General features: G+C 38.0%; 1 protein-coding gene across 1 annotated transcript in view; it reads left to right on the top strand.

Moving 5' to 3' along the window:
• Window positions 1–19,018, top strand: part of impg2 (interphotoreceptor matrix proteoglycan 2) — a 32,775-nt gene extending 13,757 nt beyond the window's left edge. The window contains exons 12-22 of the mRNA XM_023336616.1: window positions 902–945; window positions 3,414–3,582; window positions 3,681–4,576; window positions 5,996–6,274; window positions 6,362–6,581; window positions 9,309–9,519; window positions 12,393–12,581; window positions 13,819–14,020; window positions 15,536–15,615; window positions 16,084–16,147; window positions 16,409–19,018. Coding sequence (XP_023192384.1) covers window positions 902–945; window positions 3,414–3,582; window positions 3,681–4,576; window positions 5,996–6,274; window positions 6,362–6,581; window positions 9,309–9,519; window positions 12,393–12,581; window positions 13,819–14,020; window positions 15,536–15,615; window positions 16,084–16,126 — 2,333 coding nt within the window. The 3' untranslated portion in view covers window positions 16,127–16,147; window positions 16,409–19,018. The remainder of the gene's footprint in view (window positions 1–901; window positions 946–3,413; window positions 3,583–3,680; window positions 4,577–5,995; window positions 6,275–6,361; window positions 6,582–9,308; window positions 9,520–12,392; window positions 12,582–13,818; window positions 14,021–15,535; window positions 15,616–16,083; window positions 16,148–16,408) is intronic.
• Window positions 19,019–23,860: the final 4,842 nt, after the last annotated feature.

The following is a 23,860-nucleotide window of genomic DNA, read 5'->3' as shown; positions in this document are numbered from 1 at the left end:
TGTTGTTAATAATACATTTTATTTGGTAAATATGTATTTTAGTCTTGACTTGTTGAAGCTGAACTCTGGCGCAGCAGTCATTGTGATGCGAGCAACACTTCCTGTGCAGGTATAACGCAGCTTAACACCTGTCAGTCTCAGTAGCACAGCTTCTTCTCTGTTTCTCACATTGCTCCTTCTTGTAAAAGCGTAGCGTGACAGTTTGGATGGAGATTAAGATTATGCTATTAGCTCATTAGACCTAATGTCTCTAGCTACTCACCTCAGAGACCTAGTAACTTCTTACTATCTCTACACGACCTGATTCTCATGTTCAACACGCTATATCTGAGTGACGTTCCCTGAGTAAAACAGACTTCAATATGAGGAATTTGTATAATTTTTCCTTTAAAAATGCACAAAATTTATAGTCTACTATGGATTCAAGCAGACTGTAAGTAGGTTAACTGGTTTTTGGGGGTGGGGCAGTGGGGTCTTGAATGATGTGATAATGCCTATCCCATCTCCTTGTCCTGCTTTTAATTTTTTCCATGCTCATATTGTTAAGGCAAGCCTGTCGTTCGTTTACTGTGTTTGTGAGATTCTCTGGAGTTCGATGCTTTCTGATGCCTACGTTAGTTATAGACTGTGACGTAAAAAAAGGAGGCTAAACACCCATATATCCAACATACTGTATGTGTCTGCAGAACCTAAATGCACAGCTTGATTCTATAGTGCAATGATAGGTTTTACTTGCAGTGCCTAATATTTACACCCAGAAAAGCTGAAATGTAAGACAGCAATGGTGAAACAACAACAAACTTTGGCAAACTCTGTCTTGTGAAAATATTTTAACTTTGACCATGTTCCTTTTTTATGTGACAATGTGTTTGAATATTTTTTTTCTCCACTGGTTCCACAGTGTCTGAGATTCCTGAGCCTGTCAGCGCTGCACACGAAGTGACGGTGAGTGGCCACCTCAACGATCTGCCTGCAGATGGTCTACTTTAGGCTCCACCAACTTGATAAATCACTCATGTTTGAGGTTGCTGACCTTTGCAGCATGACTGATGTTCCAATAACCTGTAAATGGCTTGAGATGTTATCCAGACTTCACCAGCCAGCAGATGAGCTCCCCTGGACGGATGAAGTGAAGGCTTTGAGGATTAGGCTGGCTCTTGCCATACTAATCTACTACTATTCTTGGACAGAAACAACAGTGCAACACCAGAATTAAGTGACGAGTACCATCTAAAATCTTCCATGGTCATATGGGCTTTCTCATGCATATCAACGCTTGTTTCATAACACACTTGGTTAATTTTTTTTATTTTTTTTATAAATAATTGAACTAAAAGCTCCTAATTGCACCAACTAAACCCTTTCTGAATTAAATTTGGAGTTGATTAAATTGATTTTTGTTTTCATATCTTACTGATATAATTACAGGCTGTCACTGTGTCATTTCATGCTGTATTTAACATTCTTTTAAACATCAATAACAGCAAACAGCAAGCAAGATTTCCATAGGAACAGTAAGCAATCTCAATACTAGCTAAAATCAAATAACTGAAATATTTTGCAATAGTGACTTGGTTATTCAAACCTGATGTTAAAAAAGCTTAAAACTAACATTTCTAAAATATATTTTTCTGAATGTAAGGCTTTAATTCTACCAATATCTGAAATCTGAAAAGATAAAAATTACAAATATAAAAAATGTGAGCATTTAAATCATTAGCCAATTAAAGAGAAACACATGCATACGTTTTGTCTGAATGTGTGAACAGATCCCATTCTTTACTATGAGTCCCACCTCGTTAATCCAATATTACTAACAGGATTAGCTGTGCGGTTCCTTACTGACGTGTGGCAGGCGAGCTAGCTCTGGCCGTAAGAAGTGTCAAAGCTCTTAGAACCAAATCTGCTGGTAGACAGTTTCCAGCTTTAGACAAATAAATTGTTTTAAATAAAGTAGCTGTTTCCTGAACTACATTAGGACATTTTAATCAAGCCTTTAATTAACAATATTATAAAATTTCTGCTTTTTTGACTAAACTAGAGTGGTGTAAGAAAGCATTTTTTGTTGACATGTAACACACCTGAACCTTTTGTCTTCCAGTCCATTTAAAGATAACTATATAATGTTTAGTTTTGTCTAATGGAAAGAGTGTTTTCCAACCGTCGCATGGCGTTGATTCAGGATGGAAAAGTTCAGCCCCAAGTAAACCCATCAGTATGATTATTGACACAAATAATGTGTCAATAATTTGTCACATTATTTGCATGTGACATAGAACAGATGCAAACTATAGATTACAAGATGAGTGATTCTATTATCAGGCTGTTGCTAGAACATCCAACAGTCATTTAAAACAATGAATAAAGATGACCAGAGACTGGGAACAGAATTGGTTCCAGGTTGTCCAATGCAGAATAGAGATATTGTGATCCAAGCATCATATCTGCACCTAAATGTGTACAGAACGGGATTCTTGTGGACAAAAGAATCGTCCACACACATATTTGTAAAACACATATATTTTACAAATATATGTGTAAAATATATTTTTACACATACAGTACAGACCAAAAGTTTGGACACACCTTCTAATTCAATGGGTTTTCTTTATTTTCATGACTATTTATAAGGCAAGAAATCCCATTTATTAACCTGACAGGGCACCTATGAAGTGAAAACCATTTCAGGTGACGACCTCTTGAAGCTCATCAAGAAAATGCAGAGTGTGTGCAAAGCAGTAATCATAGCAAAAGGTTGCTACTTTGAAGAAACTAGAATATAAGGCATATTTTCAGTTGTTTTACACTTTTTTGTTTAGTGCATATTTCCACATGTGTTATTCATAGTTTTGATGCCTTCAGTGTGAATCTACAATGTCAATAGTCATGAAAATAAAGGAAACTCATTGAATTAAAAGGTGTGTCCAAACTTTTGGTCTGTACTGTATATACACACATACAGTATATTTGTAAAATGTGTGTGGACATGTCCTCACATGTTTCTTGTCCAACAATGAGCTACTGACACCCATATGTGCCATGTGCTGGGTATGTAAAAGACTCTATCAAATGCCATCAAAAACTGTTAATGCTTTTAATGTGTCTGAGACATACTATGTCTACTGATCTTCACTAACATAAAGCTGTAAAAGGGATAGAGGTACATGTTAAGCGCTTATGTGTTTTGCAATCAGTCTGCAGTATTGTCTTCAGTTTTTCTATTTGTGGATGGATTTAGCAGTTTGCCAATGAAAATAGACCTAATAAAGGAATAATGAGAGGGAATCCAATCAGATTACCTCCACATCTAACTCCCTTTAGTGTGAAGTACGTGGCCAATCTGATCCTTCTGTCTGCAGGAAGGATCCATACATGGACTTGTGTTTAGCTAACAAAGCCTATTTGTGTTGCAGGGCATTGACCTATCAGAAGTCTTGACCCTGGATCATCCTACTGGCGGTGGATCACCACCACCAGTAGGACTCAACACCCTGGCACCAGAAGAGAACATCGTTATTCTGGAGGAGAGTGAACTAGCGTCACCTGAGGCGGCACTCGCCACCAATCCACCTGAAGCTGGTAGTAAGTTATCGACTTTCTTTTCTTGAGCTTTGAAATAGACATCAACTGTTGCTGTAAAACAACATCAAAGAGATTGAGTCTTTTCATCTTTGTTGCAGGCATTAAGGAGGAAGATCTGTTGTCAGAGGATGTTGTGTCAGCTCCGTCTCCAATGACCTTCCCACCTAAAGAGCTCCTACCTGAGCCTCCCTCCCAGGAGACGCCAAAGAGCTCCACATTGCCTGAGCCGCCAATAGAAATGGAGGCTTCTGGGTCAGGCCGAGATAACCTGGACAGTTTAATTGAGCCATCCATTGAAGAAGACCAAATATCTCTTGTAGAGACTGAAGATGTTAAATCAGAACCTGAACAAGAAAAAGTTGATCGTGCTTCAGTTGGAGAGGAATCACTTGCTACAACCTTTGAAGAGGGGCACCAAGATGAGGTTGAGATTACAGAAAAGTCTGAGGTCTCTACAGTTTTAACTAAGACCATAATAGAACAAGGCCAGCCAGCTATTTTACCCCCAGCAGAGACTCTGAATATACCAACTGAAGTGTCAGAGCCTGATGCAGCCAAAGCCACGCTGCACTCTGATGTTGATGAACCTGTGGTTCAGGCACCAGAGGACTCTAGCAAATTTGACAAAGTCCCTGACGAGAATGTAGGGATCAATGTGATTTTTACCTATCCTGAGGAACCTGCATTTGATGAAAAAGGCTTTGACGAGACAATTGAGAGTGATGGAAGTGAAGTGAAAGAGGGATCTTTGTCTGAAGCCAAGGATATAGAGGAAGAGGCACCTCTGACACCAGAGATCTTAGCAGGAGATCTTGTGGAGGATGAGATTTTGCTCGTCAACAGAGACCATTCGAAGTTACCCGGGACAGACTTCCCACGCCATCCACTGCCAACTGCCCTGTCTCCAGAGAAGGAGTCCCCTTTTACCATCATCTCATCCATTGTCCCAGATTTTGATGCCCTACCTGACAAAGCCATAACTTCAATGGTAAAGGTAAAGTTGATATTAACATCTTGAATGTTGTTTCTTTACAATGTGGAATAGAATATCTTCTTTAATAATCTTTAATTAGTTTAAAATGACTTGATTTGAATGCACCATAACATTATGACTGCCAGCCCCATAGTGTGCCAGTCCCCCTTTTGCTACCTAACATGCCAAGTTATAAACTTCCCTAGCCCTCTGAAGATGTACTGTAACATCTGGAATCAAGACGGGCTCTAGATCATTTAGTCTCTGTAGGTTGTGACATGACTACGACACAAATCTGACTTGTTTGGATTGAGATCTGGGAAATGTGGAGGTCAGTTCAATGCTCCTCAAACATTTCTGACCCATTGTTGTTCTGTGGATTGAGCATTTTTCTATTGAAAGAGAACACAGCTGTCAGATAATTCTGTTTTCATGAGGAGGTGTACATGATCCAAGAAAAGCTTAGTTAGGTGGTATGTTTCAAAGTAACATTCACATGGATAGGGACCCAAGGTTCCCCAACAAGGAATTGCCCAAACCACCCCACTGCTTCCAACATCTTGCCTTCTTCCCTTGGTTCCATAGGTTATACAGTTTTGTAAAACACACACTCACACACAATTCACTTTCCACAAAATGTAAAAGCAAACCTAATTCCTTGGACCAGGCCGACTAGTTCCACTGCTCCTTGATCAGATTCTGATACTGATGTGCCCAATGTGTTTTTTTTCAGCAGCTACCTAACTAATGTTTGACTATGTAGACTGAAATGAAGTAGAATGATTCACTGTGTATTCTGACTGCTTTCTATAAGAACCAGGAATAAATTCTTCAATAATATGATCTACTGACAACACAGGCCAGGTTTTACTTCCCACTTTTGAAAAATCTGGTTCACCACTGTTCCTTCTCTAGGTGGCTTTGTGATAGACACTGATCATTGGAGACAGGGAACACCAGTTTTAGAGATGCTCAGACCAAGTTCTTTAGCCATCACAGTTTAATCTATTTCAAATGCAAATGCTTAGGCTTGCCCATTTTTCTGGTGTCTGACACATTTTAATTTTTAAACACAAAATCTTAATTTCTACCATTTATCTCCTACCTACCCTAGGTGTCACAATAAAGAACTAATCAGTGTTGTTCCCTTAAGCTATCAGTGTTCATGCCATTATGCCTGATTAATGTATAATGTTGAGCATTCATAGAACCTTCAAAGATGGGACAATTACTCCTACGACATCCAGTAAAGGACTTCTATTGTAATATGTTTTGAGCCTTACACATCACTTTACATTGAAAAGTATGCCTCTTGCACCTTTACCCTAGAATCTTTGGAGAAAAAATTACAATTATTTTAATTCATTAAAATGCATAGACAATATATGGTATCAATTAGAAGCCTGATTTTTAAGACATTTTTCTGTTTGGTTGAGGTAGACCACTCAGGAGGACCTGGATGCTGCCCCTGAAGATCACGGATATGATCTGATTCCTTATGATTATGGCTCGTCAAACCAGACAGAGGAAGGCAGCACTGGATCCCCATTCAGTGTGGCCCAAGGCACAGACCAAGTCAGCATTGCCATGCCTATAAACCCGAGGCGAGCTCTGATAGTCTTCTTCAGCCTGAGAGTGACCAACATGGTATTTTCTGAAGACCTCTTTAACAAGAGCTCCCCAGAGTACAAGGCTTTGGAACAGCGCTTCCTAGAACTGGTAACCACCGACAGTGTTGCATTTGTTTTGGTAAGAATCCACACCGGCATGCAGCTTGCAAAATCCAATTTTTCTATTTCTTCCAAGCTTGTGCCCTATCTTCAGTCCAACCTGAGCCACTTTGAGAATCTGGAGATCTTGAACTTCAGGAATGGGAGCATCGTGGTCAACAGTCGGATGAAGTTTGGGAAGCCTGTGGCCCGGGGCGTCACCACCACTGTGTATCTAATTCTAGAGGACTTCTGTAACACTGCGTACCAGACCATGAATCTAGCCATTGATAAATACTCTCTGGATGTGGAGTCGGGTGAGTTTCTTGCACCAAATAAACTCAATGCTTACACAGCAAATCCATAATTGACAGAGCCCATAATTGTCTTAATGTTAAGCTAAACAGTTTACTTTCATTATTTAATTATTGTCATCCAAGCTTCTCCTTTGATACTTGGCATTTCTCAGCCTGTCTAATCAACTGTGAACCAACAATTCATTTTGAGAATAAATGTAATATTTGTCATAAAGTTAATCACTGAAAAAGTTCATGTGAAACATAGTGATAGAAAACAATACACTGCTGAATCACATTATGCACTAATAATATAGCTGAACTAAAATGAATGGATGGCAATGTTTTTATGTGAAAAAGATTTATGCCTGTTTTAATATAGCCAAATGTGCTTCTAAAGACCCTTATTGTGCTGAAAGCTACCACAAATGTGCTTTTGAAGACTTTGGCAGATTTGTTTATCTGTTTCTACCCAATAAAACAACAGACAGATATTATCAAAGTGAGCCTGTCTGGAAATACAAACATAAATCACATGCCAATAATGCAATTACAAAGCCTGTTATAGAGCGCCCTTAAGCTGTTTCTTTGTTGGGAGGGAAGGAATCCAATCCCAAAATCTGTATTCTGATGTTTCCTAATTCAGAATCTCTTTAGTATTTTATATTGCTTTGGCTGCAAGTGTTTTATACGTCTACATGAATAAACCACACAGGAACTATGCAGATGCACTTTATGCCAATTGTTGTTCTATTCACAAGACTGATTTCAGAAGCATTAGAATGATGTCTATACTTACAGTCTTGTCTGATGTAGACCTGCTAAATCTGAACTACAAAACAGTGAGGTGGAGAGTGTGGAATAATGGGCTCAGGAACAACATAACATAAAAATGGTGCTGCTGTAAACTTTAAGGCTTTTTGACTCAATTACCTGGTAATTGAGTAATTTAGAAAGTGTTATTTTGAACTTTAATCAGAGGTGGGTAGAATAGCCAAAATATTAGACAAGTAAGAGTAAAAAAGTATTGCGTAAAAACGCTACTTAAGCCCTGAGTACTTGAGTAGTACTGTTCAATCTATACAATTATGTGCTGGTTCCGGTACTTTATGATGAAATAAAATATGTAAATCTCTTTGCTTAAAAATAACAAACACAGGCAGAAAGTAGTCGGAGCAAATAACTTTATTCTACTTTACCGTGGAGGCACATGGAGTCTCCCATGTGCCTTTTGGCAAACTTTAGTCGAGTCTTGATATGAGTTTTCTTCAGCCGTGTTTTTTTTTTTTTTTCATTGCTGCTCTCCCATAAAGCATCGACTGGTGAAAAAACCCTGGCAACAGCAGCTGCGTGCAGAGTCTCTCCCATCTGAGCTGCTGAAGCTTATAACTCCTGGTGTCCTAGTCCACCAGACTCCTCCCTGCATGGTCACTCAGTTTGTGAGGATGGCCTGATAGTCAGATTTACACATTTGACATTTTCCTTCCACTTCTGGAAGGAAAAGAGATTTACCTGAACTCCAGGGGAATTTGTTCATAGCCAGTTTATACTTTTCAATAACGTTTTCTCTGACTTGGTTGGAGTGTTCTTTTATCTTCATGCTGTAATGGTAGCCAGAAATACATTTTAAGCAGTTAATGGTTTTTCCAGACACAGGTGTTTTTATACCACATTCATTGGAGATGCACTCACTACACTCAGGTGATCTCCATTCCACTCATTGAGAGACTACTAGCACCAGTTGGCTAGACCTCTGTTGATTAAGGTCAAAACAGATGAATATATTTTGTAGAATAATTTTTACTTTAGCATTAAAATGGTGTTTTGTATTTTTTTTGTCTTCAAAAAGCCAAATTGTGTGGATCCTTATTGATTTGTAAAAGCAAGAAAAAGAGTAAAACATTCAAGGGTTGAACACTTTTTATAGGTGGAGGAAACAATCCAATGCAACTTTAACTGCTCTGTGTTTTTGCACAAAACAGAACAGCTAGGATCTCACCCTTTTCACTAAAATAACTCCAAAGAAGACAATACTGAGTAGCAGAGTTCTCATTGTGCACCAGGCAGAGGTAACATTGTATCAATAATGATGTATACTGGTGTATTGATATATATAAAATGTGTTTTTAAACAGTTTGTTTTGCTGTGAGTTTGTAAATTTGTGTTTTTGCAATGTAATCCAACGGTTTTTTTTTTCTTCCAATATCTTAAGAGCTGTAAAAGTGACAAATATCACTTTCAGAGCTTTGGGGGAAATGTAAACATATTCTTTAGAAATGCATAATATTATTGAACAGGCATGAGCAGCTTTATGATAATAATTTTTTGTATATTTTTTTTTAAACATGTTCTATCAAAACAGAAATACCAACAAGCACATAAAATTAGTCTTTGCATGTAGCTAAATTCTAAACTTAAAAAAGCACAAAATAGGGTTTTCAAACTAAAAATAAATTAGTCATTTAGAATCGAATAAAAATAAATTGACGTTCAGCATACATCTAAAGTTTTATTTTAAGTCAAGTAAATCTGAATACCTTTAAATGTTGTATTTCATTGAGATTAGTGGCTGACATAGACCAACTTGCAACATAAAAAGCAACTACTGATTCATCCACAAAGATATAATCCAAAGTTGTTGTTTTTTTTACGTTGGATCATAAGATAAAAAAGCAGCTGAATAGAAATCCCTTTGCACCTGTTATAATTAAAGTATATATTTTCTTATCAATTGCTTTTAATTTCCAGGTGACCAAGCCGATCCCTGCAAGTTCCAGGCGTGCAACGAGTACGCAGAATGTAAAGTGAACAAGTGGTCAGGGGAAGCGGAGTGTGTCTGTAATGCGGGCTACTTCAGTGTTGACGGCCTTCCGTGTCAAAGCATCTGTGAGCTGCAGACAGACTTTTGCCTCAATGACGGCAAGTGTGACATCATCCCTGGCCAGGGAGCCATCTGCAGGTGGGCGAGGGATTAAGACTATGTTTGTGTGTGGGGAACAAGTCTTCAGTTCTAGAAGGCTGCAGTGACTAAACAGATTTTCCAAGTCGGTAGAGTTTAGAAGGGAGAAGTGTAAATACAATTATTTATTTCACTGATTTTAGAGCTTTTTTGCTTCTTGTGCTGATTTTCAAGATTACACACCAGATTTAGGTGTGCTTTAAACAAGGTTTTAAATGAAAGAATGTGAGGATTTACACTTTTGCAAAAGTTTAAGCCCTCAAAAGTAAAATTATTTTTTTGTCAAAGTTGTCTAATTCGTGATTGTAGAAAAAAGTTACTATCCCACTGAAGTCAGATTAATTTTTTCTCTCACAATATTGTGCATTAGCAACAAATTTTATGACGTTCTCTACCTCATATAGTTAAATTTCTTATTTAAAATTAATATTTTATCATTTTCACATCTTTAGGTTTGTAGCTCACAATAGTTATTTTCATTTTCAACCACTGAGAAATACAGTATATATATATATAAGTTCTAAAATTGCTCTGAAGAGTCACTCAGCCTGTAGTTTACCATGGTGCCAATTAGACCTTGTGACAAAAAAAAGTAATATAAACCACTGAAATCCTGGCAGCATCCAGATTGAAGCCATAGCTTCTGCTGTGGTTCTGACCAACATCATTAGCTGCTTTCACTTGAAAGGCCCCTGGCTAATTTATCGCTTGGCAGCAGACTGAAGCGGTGGTATGCTGAGTTGAGCGACGCACAGTTTAACCTTGTGGTCAGGTTCAGTAATTTGTGCCTCATCTGTTTGCCTCAAAGCAGAGACAAACTGGCGTATGTCCATGAAGACCAACGCTTAGGAGAAGCTTGCAGTGTGTTCACACAACATTAATAGACACTTGGAGATCTAAACAAGAAAGCATATATCCAACAATTTGGAAGTAAAGTTTGAGTTTAAAATATTATAAAAGCTGTCAACTAATATAGTCTTTACTATATTAGTCACAATCAAATCTGGTTGTGACTTTGAATAATGTCGCTACTTGTTACCTTTATGATGCATTGAGGTTATTTTGTACCCTGCCCTGTGCTTTTCTCCCATGCTTCAGGCTTCAGCCCTGCAATTGGAGCACTTTCTGCTGCTTTCTTTGTGAAAGGAATCTTACCTTTTGCAAACTATCCCTACCACCAAGTCACCTGAATACGTTACATTACCAAGCCACACAGTGGTGGTGCAAGAATAAAACATAATCATCAATGTTTTATTCGTAAGGGTTTAATTAGCACATCAGAATGTTTTTCAGAGAACATAGCTTCTGCAATTCAAACTCTAGTTTTTCTATCTTTCTTAGCTGTAAAATGTCTCATCTAGCTAAGGCTATAAATGTGGTGAATGAAAGGAAAAATAAAATACTGATTTGCATTCACTCTGTAGCTAAAGTCGAATACTCTGATTCACTTTGCTCAGATACAAAGAAAAAAGTCACAGCTGAAGCTAATTACCGGGGATAAACATGCTGGAGGAAGGTTTGGAGAGAGTCGCTATTAATTTAATGTTATTTCTTACAAACAACAGATTTAGTCACGTTGGTTATCTAGCTGTTTACTTCCTGTTTTAGCTTTCTGCATTGCTGGCATTAACTAATTTGTTTCCTCAACACTCCGGGGTTGTTCCTTCCCTTAAATTCAGGATTCTAGTTGTTTAATATTCCCAACACAACATGTTTTTTCCAACAGAAAGTCAGACTTTGGTGGGTGCAGAGGAACTTGTCATCACCACCTGTGTTTACTTCCATAAAGCTAATCCATGTTTTCTGCATAAATGATCTTTGTTTCGAAAGAGCACACTATGTAACTTGTTTCTGCCACCATTTAGCAGCCAAAGATCCATTTGACACATTTTCCTACAACACAAAAACCGTCTGTGCTTTGATTACTGTCAAAGATTTCCAAACAGAGCTGGTTGTGCATTTTGTTTGGAGAGCATGGTTCAAATGACTTATTTCATTTAAAAAAGGTGATTAAAATAACGTAAAAATAAATTTGTGTTAATGAGCACCACTGGTCAATACGGATACCAGCAGATCTAATTTTTAATATGTATGCAGGTTACATGTTTTGGTCATGATGAGCGAGCTTTTTACCAATTCACTTGCACACACATGAGAGGCAGTTTGTTGTCAATTGCTCAACACAGCTCATCTGTCAAGAAGAAACACAATAAATAAACAGTTTGTGTTTTGTTTATGTTTCATACTTTTGAGAATTTTAGAATATCTTGCTCTTCAATATGATATTTGCCCTTCACGGTTTCCCACAGGCCTACTTTGATGTCTGCAATGTGTCTTCTTTTATCAGAACTTATGTTTGCATGTGCAACAGATTTATGCATGTGTGCTGAAGATGAAAAGCCAGCATTGGAAATAAGTGACAGGAACTTTTTGTTAGCCCTGCTCAGACTTTGATATGCAAGGTTTTTTTTTTTAGCACTCTAGTAATTATGAGCAGACTTGGGGAAGACAAGCCAAGATGACTGCTAACCTCTGTTTCACACCCACTACAGCATTATAACACATGAAGGCAGTGCCACGTGCTGCTGGATTCTCATTAACTTCCAGCTAAAAGTGTTGCATTCCTCCATGGAGACAGAAAACAAATAAGAGATTTTCTTCCACAACAAGGAATCAGTGATTTTTTATGACACAGGCAGAATTAAAATGAATTTATCATCTTTGTTGTGACAAAAAACAGGAACAGCTTTCACGTGATTTATTTGCCAAAACATTTGGATTCTGCTGCTCAAAAATACTGAAGTTGATTTTTTTTTTTAAATTCAGTCCACAGTTTTACAAATAAATTTCAGACTGACATTTTCCATCTCCAGGTGTCGTGTTGGAGAGAACTGGTGGTACAGAGGTGAACACTGTGAGGAGTATGTGTCTGAGCCTCTGGTGGTTGGCATAGCCATAGCCTCTGTTGCTGGTTTCCTGTTTGTGGCGTCCGGAGTGTTGTTCTTCCTGGCCAGGACACTTCGGGATCAGTACGACAAGGAAGAGTCAGAGGATCCCGTACGGTGAGGATCGGAGCTAAAATACTGCCCACCCAAAAACATCTGTAATTTGACAACAGACAACATTTCTTTTACCTACAAGACTGAGACAGCTTTGCTATGTCCATCTGTCATTGGGTGAGTAACGGGTTGCACCCTGAACCACCAAAGTGGAACATAATTGATGTGCCGAATGCTAAGAAATTAATTCAAGAACATTTCTTTTAACCCTTTATGACCTAAATTTCAAATGTCCGCCTGGATATTTTTTGCTTATTTTAATTGTACGTAGTTCTTTAAATGTCTTGTGAGTAAATATATGTTGCCAATTTATCCATAACAACTGGAACTTTCAATATCTAGCAAGTTATTTTCACAATTTACCGTCTATTAAAAAAAGCGCCCTCAGATTAATTTCACTCTCTGCTGCGATGGGGGTGAAAATTACCGTAATAACCCAACATTGGCGCAACGTCTCCCCTCTCAGAAACCTTTGGAGTTTTTCAGGTAGCACAAAATGTGGCGGAATTACGAAACTGCAAATTTGACTGAGTCGTCGGCGCCACATTAGATCTGGAAGGGTTAAATTAAAAAAAACTTGAGTCATTTTTTTGTCCATTTATATTTCTGATTCACTTTCTACGGAGCCCTCCAGAGGATATGGGGAATTTTTTTTCTTTTGCGTTCCCTCGCAATACTGTACTGATCAGTTCATGCGGCATAATTTAATACTGTAAGCCTTTCTTACGGTGGACGCCGTACTTTCTGCTTTAATATAAGGTTATGTAAGGTTTTTCCATGAACGTTAATATCTCTTTGTGAAATATCTGAAGTTTTATATCTTTTTCTTTAGGATAGAAAGGCACCACAAACCTATGATATAAACAGAAACTTTCCGTAAGTAGGATAAAAATAAAAATACATCCTAATTTGGACTATTAGCATACATGGAAAACCTTACATAACCTTGTATTAAGGCAGAAAGTACAGTGGCCACTATAAGAAGGGCTTGCAGTATTCAATTATGCCGCATGAACTGATCAGTAGATTATTGCGAGGGAACGCAAAAGAAAAAAAAAATCCCATGTCCCTAGAGGGCTCCGTAACTTTCAAATTTGGAAATAAACAAAATAAATGATTTAGCTGCCAAAATGCACATTTTAATAAAAGAGGGTGGGTTAGTTATTTAATTTGAGGCTCAGTTTCTCTCCTTGCCTTTACATCTCGACTAATTGTTTTCTTTATTTCTCTGGGTCTTCAGGCGGGTGGAAAGTCTTCCATCATTGGAAAGGGCAACCAAATACAACCCTATGTATGAAAGTGAAGCCACAACAGGCTACAGCCACTATTACCGTCGTTATCCCGAAGCGCCTATGTACAGCAGTGCCAGCGCCGAGGCATCCACCGACTTTAGCAGCGAGGAGATACGGCACATCTATGAAAACAGTGAGCTGACCAAAGAGGTAAGTATCTATTTTCCTCCCTGCCTCCATTTCCTTTAAATTGGAATTAAAAGATTGGTCATGTCAACCTGAAGTTTTGTTGAAGGATATAGAAGTGAGAGTAACAGAGCATGGCAGGTCTTCTTTGCTCTGTATGTTGTAAAGTGAGTCATCATTGAGACAATATGGGAAAGCAGCTCAGATAAAGATGGAGAACATTTCAGTTCTAAAGTTCAGTTTCTCGTCATGTCAGACGCCCAGATACTTATAATCTCAAAGAAAATCCGCATCAACCGCATGACAAGAAAATAATCCCGTATTATTTCCTACTTGTCGACTCATGTTGAATGTGTGTGGCCTGCTGCAGACAATACGAGGAGCAGCGTCCAATTGTCCTTTTGAACCTGTTCTATTTAAGAGCTGATAAAACGGTCCATAGCTGGAGTCCAGTATTCTACCCTCCTTCAGCATGACGCAGCTAATATGTATGTATTAAAGGCGAGAACTGATGTGACTTAATTGACGAGACGTGCCAAAGCACACGTGCGCTCCCAGTGGCGTCAACAAAAGGGATTCCAGATTTTAATATGTCAACATAAATATGGAATCTTAAAAAAAATGTATGATGAAGACGTTGTAGACGTAAATGGTGAACAGAACATGTCCTTGGACAGAACCCAGGGGAACACCATTAGAAATATGGAGAAAAGAATCCACCAGCTTTTAAAAGATAGGCAACTATTTTTGGTCCAAACCTCAAGATGACAACTGTAATAAGAAAACCAAGTGGTCACTGGTGTCAAATCTCTTTTTAGTTAATGAAATAAAGGCGCACAGCAGCTTATCTTTTGCATGGAAACCAAGCCAGTGGTTGGTGTTAAATGATGTCCACATTGAGTAAGAGATTGTACACGACTGTGTTGTAAAAATCAAAACTAATTGATCAAAACACAGATTTTTTTGTTTTTGCACAGTAACAGTAGATATGTCTGGTATAGGTACATAATATCTTTGTTGGGAGAAGACTTCCATACAAATAGTGAGTTATGCTGTTGGAAGTGTTGTGTTAGTGGTTGCTTAGCTGCCTCTGCGACTGGGCAGCTTTTCAGTGACTGACTCAGCAATGAGTTCTGGATCCTATCAAACAGGGCCGGAGATAACATGGGTCCATCTGTCAGGAAATTAAAATTGAACTCAAAATGGACCTTTCAACAAGATAATGATCCTCAGTTTGTTCCAAGTTATTTCTGAACATAGAGAAAGTAAAGATGCTGGAAAGCCAAGATAAAATCCTTAAAAGAGTTTTAGTATAAACAATAGATTCAAAACAGGCAAAAGATCGCTTTAAGTATAATTTCATATGCAGACAGTGGAAAGGGGTTTTGCACAAAGGGATCCGGATGTCATACATGAAACTGGGCATAGTTATTTTCTTTTTTACGTCCTATTATGTTCCACATCCATATCAGTCCTGTGTGCAATTTCTCTGTTTTTGCTGTGATATCCCTTATCGAGTGAAATCCTGTTTTTCTGCAGGAAATCCAAGACAGGATACGCATCATTGAACTCTACGCTAAGGACCGGCAGTTTGCAGACTTTGTGCGGCAACATCAAACGTGAGTTCACTTGTTTGCAGCTTTTAGACCTCAATGAGATAATGTACTAAATAAACCTGGATTTGAGGGACGAAAAAGGGGAAGTGGGTTTGAGATACAAGAGACTAACAAGACTAAAGAGACAAAGCGTTTGTTTGTTAGGCAAGAGCTTCAAGAGACGAAAAGTCCAGGCCATGCCAAACCAGTGGGGAGACAGATTTATCTTTCTTAAGTTTTAGCCAAATGGTTGAAGCCACAGATACAGACAAACAACAGTCAGATTCAGACATTATTTTAACTGCCTTTAACTTGATGTGATGTGTGTAGTGATGTCTCCCATTTTTCTGTTGCTTGTTGCATTGTTCTGTGTCGCATTGATGTTGATTATGCTGAGTTTAGTCTAGCACTTTTTTTTTCTATAAAGTACAAAATGTAACATACTTTTGCAGGACGATAACATTGTCACACTTGTTCCTGAATGTGTTTCAGAGTTCTGGATACCCAGAGAGAAAGCCCTTCTATGCACACATAGAACTGTAATGAACAAGATACTGTAAGTAATGTTTAATTTAATTTGAAAAACTAACATAAAAAGTTGAATCACCACTGTATATCATCATGATGATGTTTAATATTCCTTATTTTGTGAGTTGCCTCATGTACCTGTATGAATCTCAGTTTTAAACCTGAAAAACATATCAAATCAGCTTATCTTATAATTTACTGAACGGTCAAAAAATTTTATGGCTCTTCAAGGCGATGACATGTAATCCATGTTGAACCATTTTACTGACAAGCTTCTTCTGTTTCACAGAAACATGCTTCCTGATCAAAAATGAAGCTTCCTGTCAAGATGTTTCTATGATCGCCATGTTCCTCGTAGTACGGACTGTGTTTAGATTATTTTCAACACTTTTGTAACAGAAACAGTAAGTCTACATCTATTGCTCTTTGCATAGGTGGGTGTTGACCATTCATTCATAAACCTCTGTGCCTTCTGACTGGGTGAGTCTCCTGTGATGCTGCGGCCCGTTTCTGCTCATGTTTTTGCTGCTTAACTACCAAACCTTTGGGAAAACCGGGCCGCATCCTGTTATTTGAACAGAAATGCAATGACCAAACCAACAAGTAACTATTGTTTTGTGGGATAACTGTTTATTTGCATTATCTTCTATCTGCCTTCTCTTAAAGGGGAAGAACATATATTGTGATATGTTTGTTTAGTTAAACTGACATTTGTCCATCTGAGATATGTCGTTTTTTGATCTTTGTCATGTTCAGATTTATTTCTTAGCTCTATCGAAGAGCTATCAAAACTTAGGTAACTTTTAGTTGTTGGTGCTATTCTAATTTTAAAAACTCCTTGAGATGTACAATGTCGTCGTTGAGTCATTTACAGTTTGAAGCCAGCACCAATGGATGGACTCTTTTGTAGAGCACAAGTATAAGTCAACATTTTGGGAAATGCAGAAAAGGCCAAATTATAGTTTGTCTCTGTGTTCACTGATGTTTGAAGCAGTCAGCGGTAAAGATATGTCGTGTCATGTCTCCCACCTTACCTACATGAGAAAAAAAAATACTTCTCTAGATGTTTATTTAATAGAACAAAGACCTTCAATGGAATCATTTAAATCAAACCACATGCATGTGCTTAAATGGCCCAGTCAAAATCCAGACAGCTTTTAGTTTTGTGGTGTTCATAGATGTTCTCCATCTCTAAATCTGCCAAAACCTCAGGGACATTTTCCAATTAATCGACTCAGTGATGCTCAATACTTATCCACAACAAACTTTTCAGATTTTTGTTTGGAAAAATTTCTCTTAAGCATTTAGTGTCTTCATTATACTCCACAGTTTTTCTCCACTTTGTGTTGGATGTCCGTCTCTAATATCTCCCTGAAATACCCTGATTTGTAATTGTAGTGTGAAAAAGTTCAAGAGGTATGAATATCTTTGCAAAGCACTTTAGTCTTGACTGATTGCCTATTTCTTGGAAAATATAAAGCAGCAAAGAGCTGCACTGTTCTGAAGAGTAAAAGCAACAGTTTACTGTCTCAATTTTTCACCTCTCCAGTTGATTTATTTGCCTTTTTTTAAATGGATTTTCGTAGGTAATAATAAACTTTACCTGAGTGAAGTTGGTGCCACCCTCACCTTCTTCAAATTAAACAAAATTGGTATTGAATGTTTGTGCTGGTTTGCGCTGCTCTCATTTTAAAAATGCTAATAAATGCTCCCAGGGGTCAATGAAGGTCAACCAGACAGTCCACAGTTACAAAATCAAATGAAATCTGGTGTCAATCAACAGTACTAAAGTTCTGTTTTGAGCAGAAACATTTTTTTTGTTTCTTGACGTCCTCGGAAATCATCCTACCCTCCTCCCTACATTAACAAAATCAAACAAAACTGGTATAAATTAGTTGTGTTATGTTTTTCTGGTTTGTGTTAGCATCTTCTTAGCGCTGTTGTTTGACACCAAACCTGCTTGATTTTGTAAATGTGGTTGACATCTGATCGTCTCTGGAAACATTTATTAGAATCTTTAAAATGATAGCAACACAAACTACCATTTTTACTGCACAAACCTTTGGCACCAATTTTGTTTGATTTGAAGAAGGTGTGGGGGGGCAGCTTCACTCAGGTATAAGCATTTGGGTCTCCAATGCCTAACAAGGCAGATAAAATGTATTTAGATGGAAGTCATGAAGGCATTCAGCCCCGGGATTTGAATCCTGCTTTCAGTTTCACATTGAGACGATTGAGAGTCCCGGAAAAGCAGAAAGCAAAGCATGACAAACAACAGATGCTCTCAGTAAAAATATACATAGAAACGTCTGTACTGCTGTCTGTCTTTTCAATCTGAAACTTTCTAGATGACTAATTCCAGTGTTTCCTATGGTATCCATACACTTTCCTCTGGATTTGTTATCCTTGACCCCACTCGTTCATGGTGTGGCCCTTCACATCTGCACCTGGTTATGTTCTGCTTGTGTACGCTGTCAGAAAGCATGAGCGTCGGTTCTCTCTGGAGGTCACAGCTCCACACATAGATCATGCTTCAGATTTTTGTCAGGAATAAATTGTTCTGTTAGTCATCTACCCGAGTGAAAAAAAAAAAAAAAATACATTTTTGGAGCAGACCCCTGTGTCACTGTCATGCCTTTTGCAATCTGTCAGTTCAGTTTTATTGTCTTGTTTTTGTGCATGTATCGAGTTATTATCACTATCCTTCAGCATCTGCCACCTTGTTAAACGGCCAGAAATCAAACACAGTGCTCATTCATGTAAATAACTCTGTCACTGCAACATAGGGTATTAATCTTGTAAGTCTCCTGTGTCTCTTTGTTTTATATTGATGACTGTAACCAGTGCTATCATCTTGTGCAGCTGTAACAGGTTAAAAAAAAATAATTAAACGCTTTATATAAACTGCTGAATCTGGTACTGTGATTGGGATATTCTTTACCACAACATAACAGAGCTAAAGGAAAAAAAACCCCCACAAGTTTAATGGTGTAGCACTTTGAGTAAGGACAGTTTTGCTTAAATCACTTTAAAAAAAAAAAGAAGTAAAACTAAAATAATCACCTTTATTCTTGCATTGCTCAATGTCACAGTTTTCCTTTTCCACTGGAACCGTGAGAGCACACTTTGTCCTTTCACTGTGAGCCATAATGTTGGAGACGATTATCTCCTCTCCGGATAATCCGAAGATGAGATTAGCCTCAGAAAGTATGGATTACAGGTTCATCTGCAGCCACAACGTTTTCCAAGAGTGCACACCAGTAATCAGCCTGCACATGCAGTATGATCTCATGCGCCAGGGTTTGTCTCACCATGCACACGAGCAAGACCTTGTGTAAACAAAGCATTGACCTGGGGAAACAGTGTTTCTTTGTACTGTATGAGGGAAATATTGGATCCAGGTGCTGCTTGTCGTGCCTCGATGTTGACGATAGGCGCAGCTGGAAACGTGATTTTTGGGTAATTCAGCCATGAAATTTTTGAAGTGCAATTTCTCAAAAACATAACGCTAATTATTTTTATATTTAGTACAAATGATTACTCTGAATAAATAAAATCTTGGGGAATAGTAGCTCACGATACCAAACTACCATTCAGCCCAGACTGCAGCTGAAAGCTGTCAGAGTGGTGACGTTGCATATGGATCACCAAACTCGGGCCATTAAATCAAACCGTAGCGTCCGCTGCAAGCAGAAAGTTGGAATATCCTAGTCCCCTACTCAAATTTAAATCATAGGAAGTTTCATATGCTTATTTGTCCATTGATGAGAACAAAGTCGAGGCAAACTTTGCCTAGGAGCGGTATCTTGGAGACCTAACAAACTGGCACCCAATCCAGGGATTTAAAGGTCCTTGACTTAGCCCAGGATGGATGTGTTGTAATGAAAACTGTAATTCAAAAAGCAATAAATTTAATATCATTCAGATAGATGTAAGTTTTGCTTCAACAGAATTTTTACCCAGATCCGCAACAATTGAATGACCTAAATTAATCACCTATGAGTGATTATATGAGTAGAAGGTTATAACTCATCTCAAAAGCATCTCAAAACATACGGTGAGCCTGTATGAAGTTTGCATGTTTTGTCTCTCAATGCAGGCAGCTGAAAAACTAGTTATGAAATCTTATTATACTCAAATCAAACCACTAACTTTATTAACCAGGTCACCAAACTTCCTGTACGTTTTGTCTGCATGCTTTTAGAGGGAGCTACAAATATTTGACATAAGCCGCATTATCAACGGGTACTATCACAATTTAGAGGATGCATCCTAACTTTAGTTATCATTTCAGTAAATTGCATCACATGAAAATAAGCCAGAGTTTTGTTGAAGATTGTAGAAGTATGCATCAAGTAAAGTGCACCTTTAGAAACACAAATTGTTCTACAAAACCTCCTGTTACTATGTCACTGTAAAAAAAACCAACTGATATTGAAGAAATAGTGAGCTAAGTGTCGGGATTTGTCCCTTATCTGTGTTTATTTTGAGTTTCTGTCTCTCTGAGTCTCCGTGTTGTCCTGTCTCCCCTTGATTGTTTCCAGGTGTTTCTTGTCTCTTTGATTACCCTCTGTGTATTTAACCCCACCTGTGTTCTTTGTACCTTGTGGGTCCTCGTCGTGTTTGTCCTGTTGTCACTGTCTGCGAGCTTCTGCATCTGCTCCTTTGTGCTGCCTGGACTTTGTATGTTTTTGGATTTTTGGACTACTTTTGTCATTAAACCATCTCATTTACCTCTAACTGGGTCTGCTGCCTCTGCCTCACCACCCAAATCATGACACTAAGTGGGACACCATCACAATACTAATGCAGATTATAACACAGACAAAAGGCAATGAGTTCTGTGCTTGTAAGACAAAAACAAATGAGTTTTCAACCAAACATGGGATTGATTTTCATAAAGTATGAGACTCAGTATTACCAAACGCCTATTCCTGCATGATCCCAGATGGACGAACATTTCTGTGTATGTCTACATTCAGATATGTGTGTCAGATTTGTTGAAAACTGTCTGACCTGGAACCGTCATCCAGAGGAGCTCCAACCGTCAACTTTGTTCAAAATACCTCTCCTGTCTCGAATACCACGACATCCGACCCTGACAACTTCAAGCTATGCAGACCTCTGGAGATGCATTCAACATAACGTGGTGTTGATTTCAACCTGCTGCAGCATTCTTCATTTTTATAGCCAACTTCTGCTTCTCATCCATCTCAAATCCATCTCTGAGCATAATTTCAGTGATTCTGGCAATTAAAAGTAATGTGTTGCCGTTTGTCCCTGTTAAGGTCCCCGGTCTTGCTCAGGGGCCGATGCCAGGAGCTCCTTTTTCACTCATCCTGAGACCTGATGACTTTGAGTTCTCTTCTTTGAGTGTGATTTATTCCACACAGATGTTTTGCAATGAACAATTATGTCTGTGGAGTCAGTACTGTATATATATTTATTTTATGTGGAGATTTTTTACATTTTTTTTCCTCTACAGACGAACCTGAGTCTGTTGTTTAAATATCTGCCTAAAAGTCCCATTTTCATAGTTTTGGACATTAGATAAAGTGGACGGTGATGATACTATTGCTGGATGCCTTTTTAGTTTTCCAGTCAGAGCTCATGCATGCGTCATGCTTTTTTATTTTATTTTATTTTTTAGCAGTTCAGTGTTTGCAAAATTTTGCAGCTCCTGACACTTTACACGTCTTAACAGTTCCTTATTCGACTTATGAAAGCAAGAGGTTTTATGTTACTATAAATGTCATCTTCCTTTTATTGGTGCAGCGTCTGATTATGTTCCTTAGCAACGAGTCAATACCATTCTTAAATTTTCACTCTTTTGTTTTGACCCTATTGCTTTGGTGACTGTCGTTGTGCTGTACAAACAGACAGGGAAAAGACGCTGTGAAATCTGTGTCGAAAAAACCATTTTGATTTGATGAGGCATTTGTTCCCAATTAAAAAGAAAAGAGAGATTTTCCTACACTCGGTGACTTTATTTATGGCTGCCCTGGAAACAATATATCAGGAGTGTGAAAAACATGATTTTGTCTGTCTTTTTGAAAACTTTCTGTCAGCAGTGGCTTCAGTTTGGATGGATGAAGGCAAACAGTCTTCTAATGCAAAGGTGCATTTATGATTTCTCTGGTTTCAGTAAGAACTGGCCAAACAAACTGTGTTCACGAGTTATATTTTATAAGTCCAGTGTAAAAACACACAGGGCATTAATACTGATATGTTGCTGGTGATCCATTTTCATCATCTTTCTTGCTTTGCGTTCAGTCTGGTCGTTCCTTCTTTGCTGGTTCTGTTGCACAATAAATATAACTTTACGTGAGCCTCTGAGGGGCATCAAGGCTCTTCGCACTTTGATTCACCATCTACTGAACAAACAAAATCATCACAAAACAAAAACCTTTAATAGCTTAAGTGTAAATCTTTGCTGCCTAGGGTTAGGGTTAACCCTAACCCTAACCCTAACCCAAGTTCATTATTATTTCCGACACTCTTAACCATCACCACTTTTTGGGGCTTTGACAATTTAACAACTTTCCAAAACACATACATTTGTTTTAAATATTTAAAAAAAAAAATTATTCATAATTTTAAACAACCCAAACCTGTGTTGCACTCAAGCTGCAAAATTTAAAAAAATAATAATAATCCATATTGAGTGTACTGTTATGCTAAATCTAAGCCTCTGACCTTTCACCTCAGTCTCTTGTGCTCTTTGTCTTCCTAAGTTGCACACCTGATGCACAAAGTAAATAGAACAGTAGCTCTTCAGTCGACCATTTGATAGTATTTTTCCCCTCCTTTTATTTAGTTCGATCACAGTTGCTCTTGCTTTGCAATATAAACCTGACATTTTCTGGCATTTTCCAGAATAAAAAAGGGAAACTATGTACTTTACCGTAATTACGTTATGTTCTTTTAACTTATGTAAAAGAATTGACCTTGGTTTCTGCATCCTCTCCCTGCAGCATCATGTCTTTCCTTTTTGTCACTGCAGCACCCAGTTTAATGTTCATCGCTGAGAACAATTCCTGTTAATGGATTAAACTTATTTGAATCCTGCACTGAGGCAATCTCCAATCGTACCCGATTTATAAGACTGTTACTTACTTACTGTTTCTGTACCAGCTGCTAGGAGGCGGTAAATATTTCTCTCTGAGTACTTGTTGTGATCGGCACTCAGAATTCAGAATCACACACTTTTTCAGATTTTACATAAACCTAATATTCTTATGAACACAAGCGTAATGGCTCACCCGAGAGCTGGCAACGGAGAAATATTTTGCTGGGCAGCAAAATTTGAGGGGAGAAAAAAAATTCTTGCAAAGATTTGTTGAGATTGACGGATTTCCAAATTATTGCACATGGTGTTTTTTGTTTGAAAAATATTATTGAATCAGTAATTGCCGTCTCTGTAAAAGCTAGTATAAAACTAATATTAATTTCAGAACATCAGGTAAAACTACAAATGAAAATATTTTGTAATTTTGAGAAAACGTAAAACAAATGCAATCACAAACATTGTAGTAGCTCTGGAAGAATTGGTACTCTAAACTTCCTGCATTCAGGGTTTGTATTGTTTTAGCAAGAGTAGATTAGGAAAGCTCAACCAGCTTTACTGAAGTAAGAGCAAATAGAAATAGTGCTGTGGCTGTGAGATATACATGTTTTTCATATCCAGTTTTGTAGAATTTTACGTGGTTCATGATTTATTTTTAAGTGCCATGCACCTCTG

Source organism: Xiphophorus maculatus, chromosome 7 (assembly GCF_002775205.1).
Source record: "Xiphophorus maculatus strain JP 163 A chromosome 7, X_maculatus-5.0-male, whole genome shotgun sequence".
Classification (NCBI taxonomy): domain Eukaryota; kingdom Metazoa; phylum Chordata; class Actinopteri; order Cyprinodontiformes; family Poeciliidae; genus Xiphophorus; species Xiphophorus maculatus.
The sequence above is the reverse complement of the archived record's forward strand: the minus strand, read 5'-3'. Positions and strand labels throughout refer to the sequence as shown.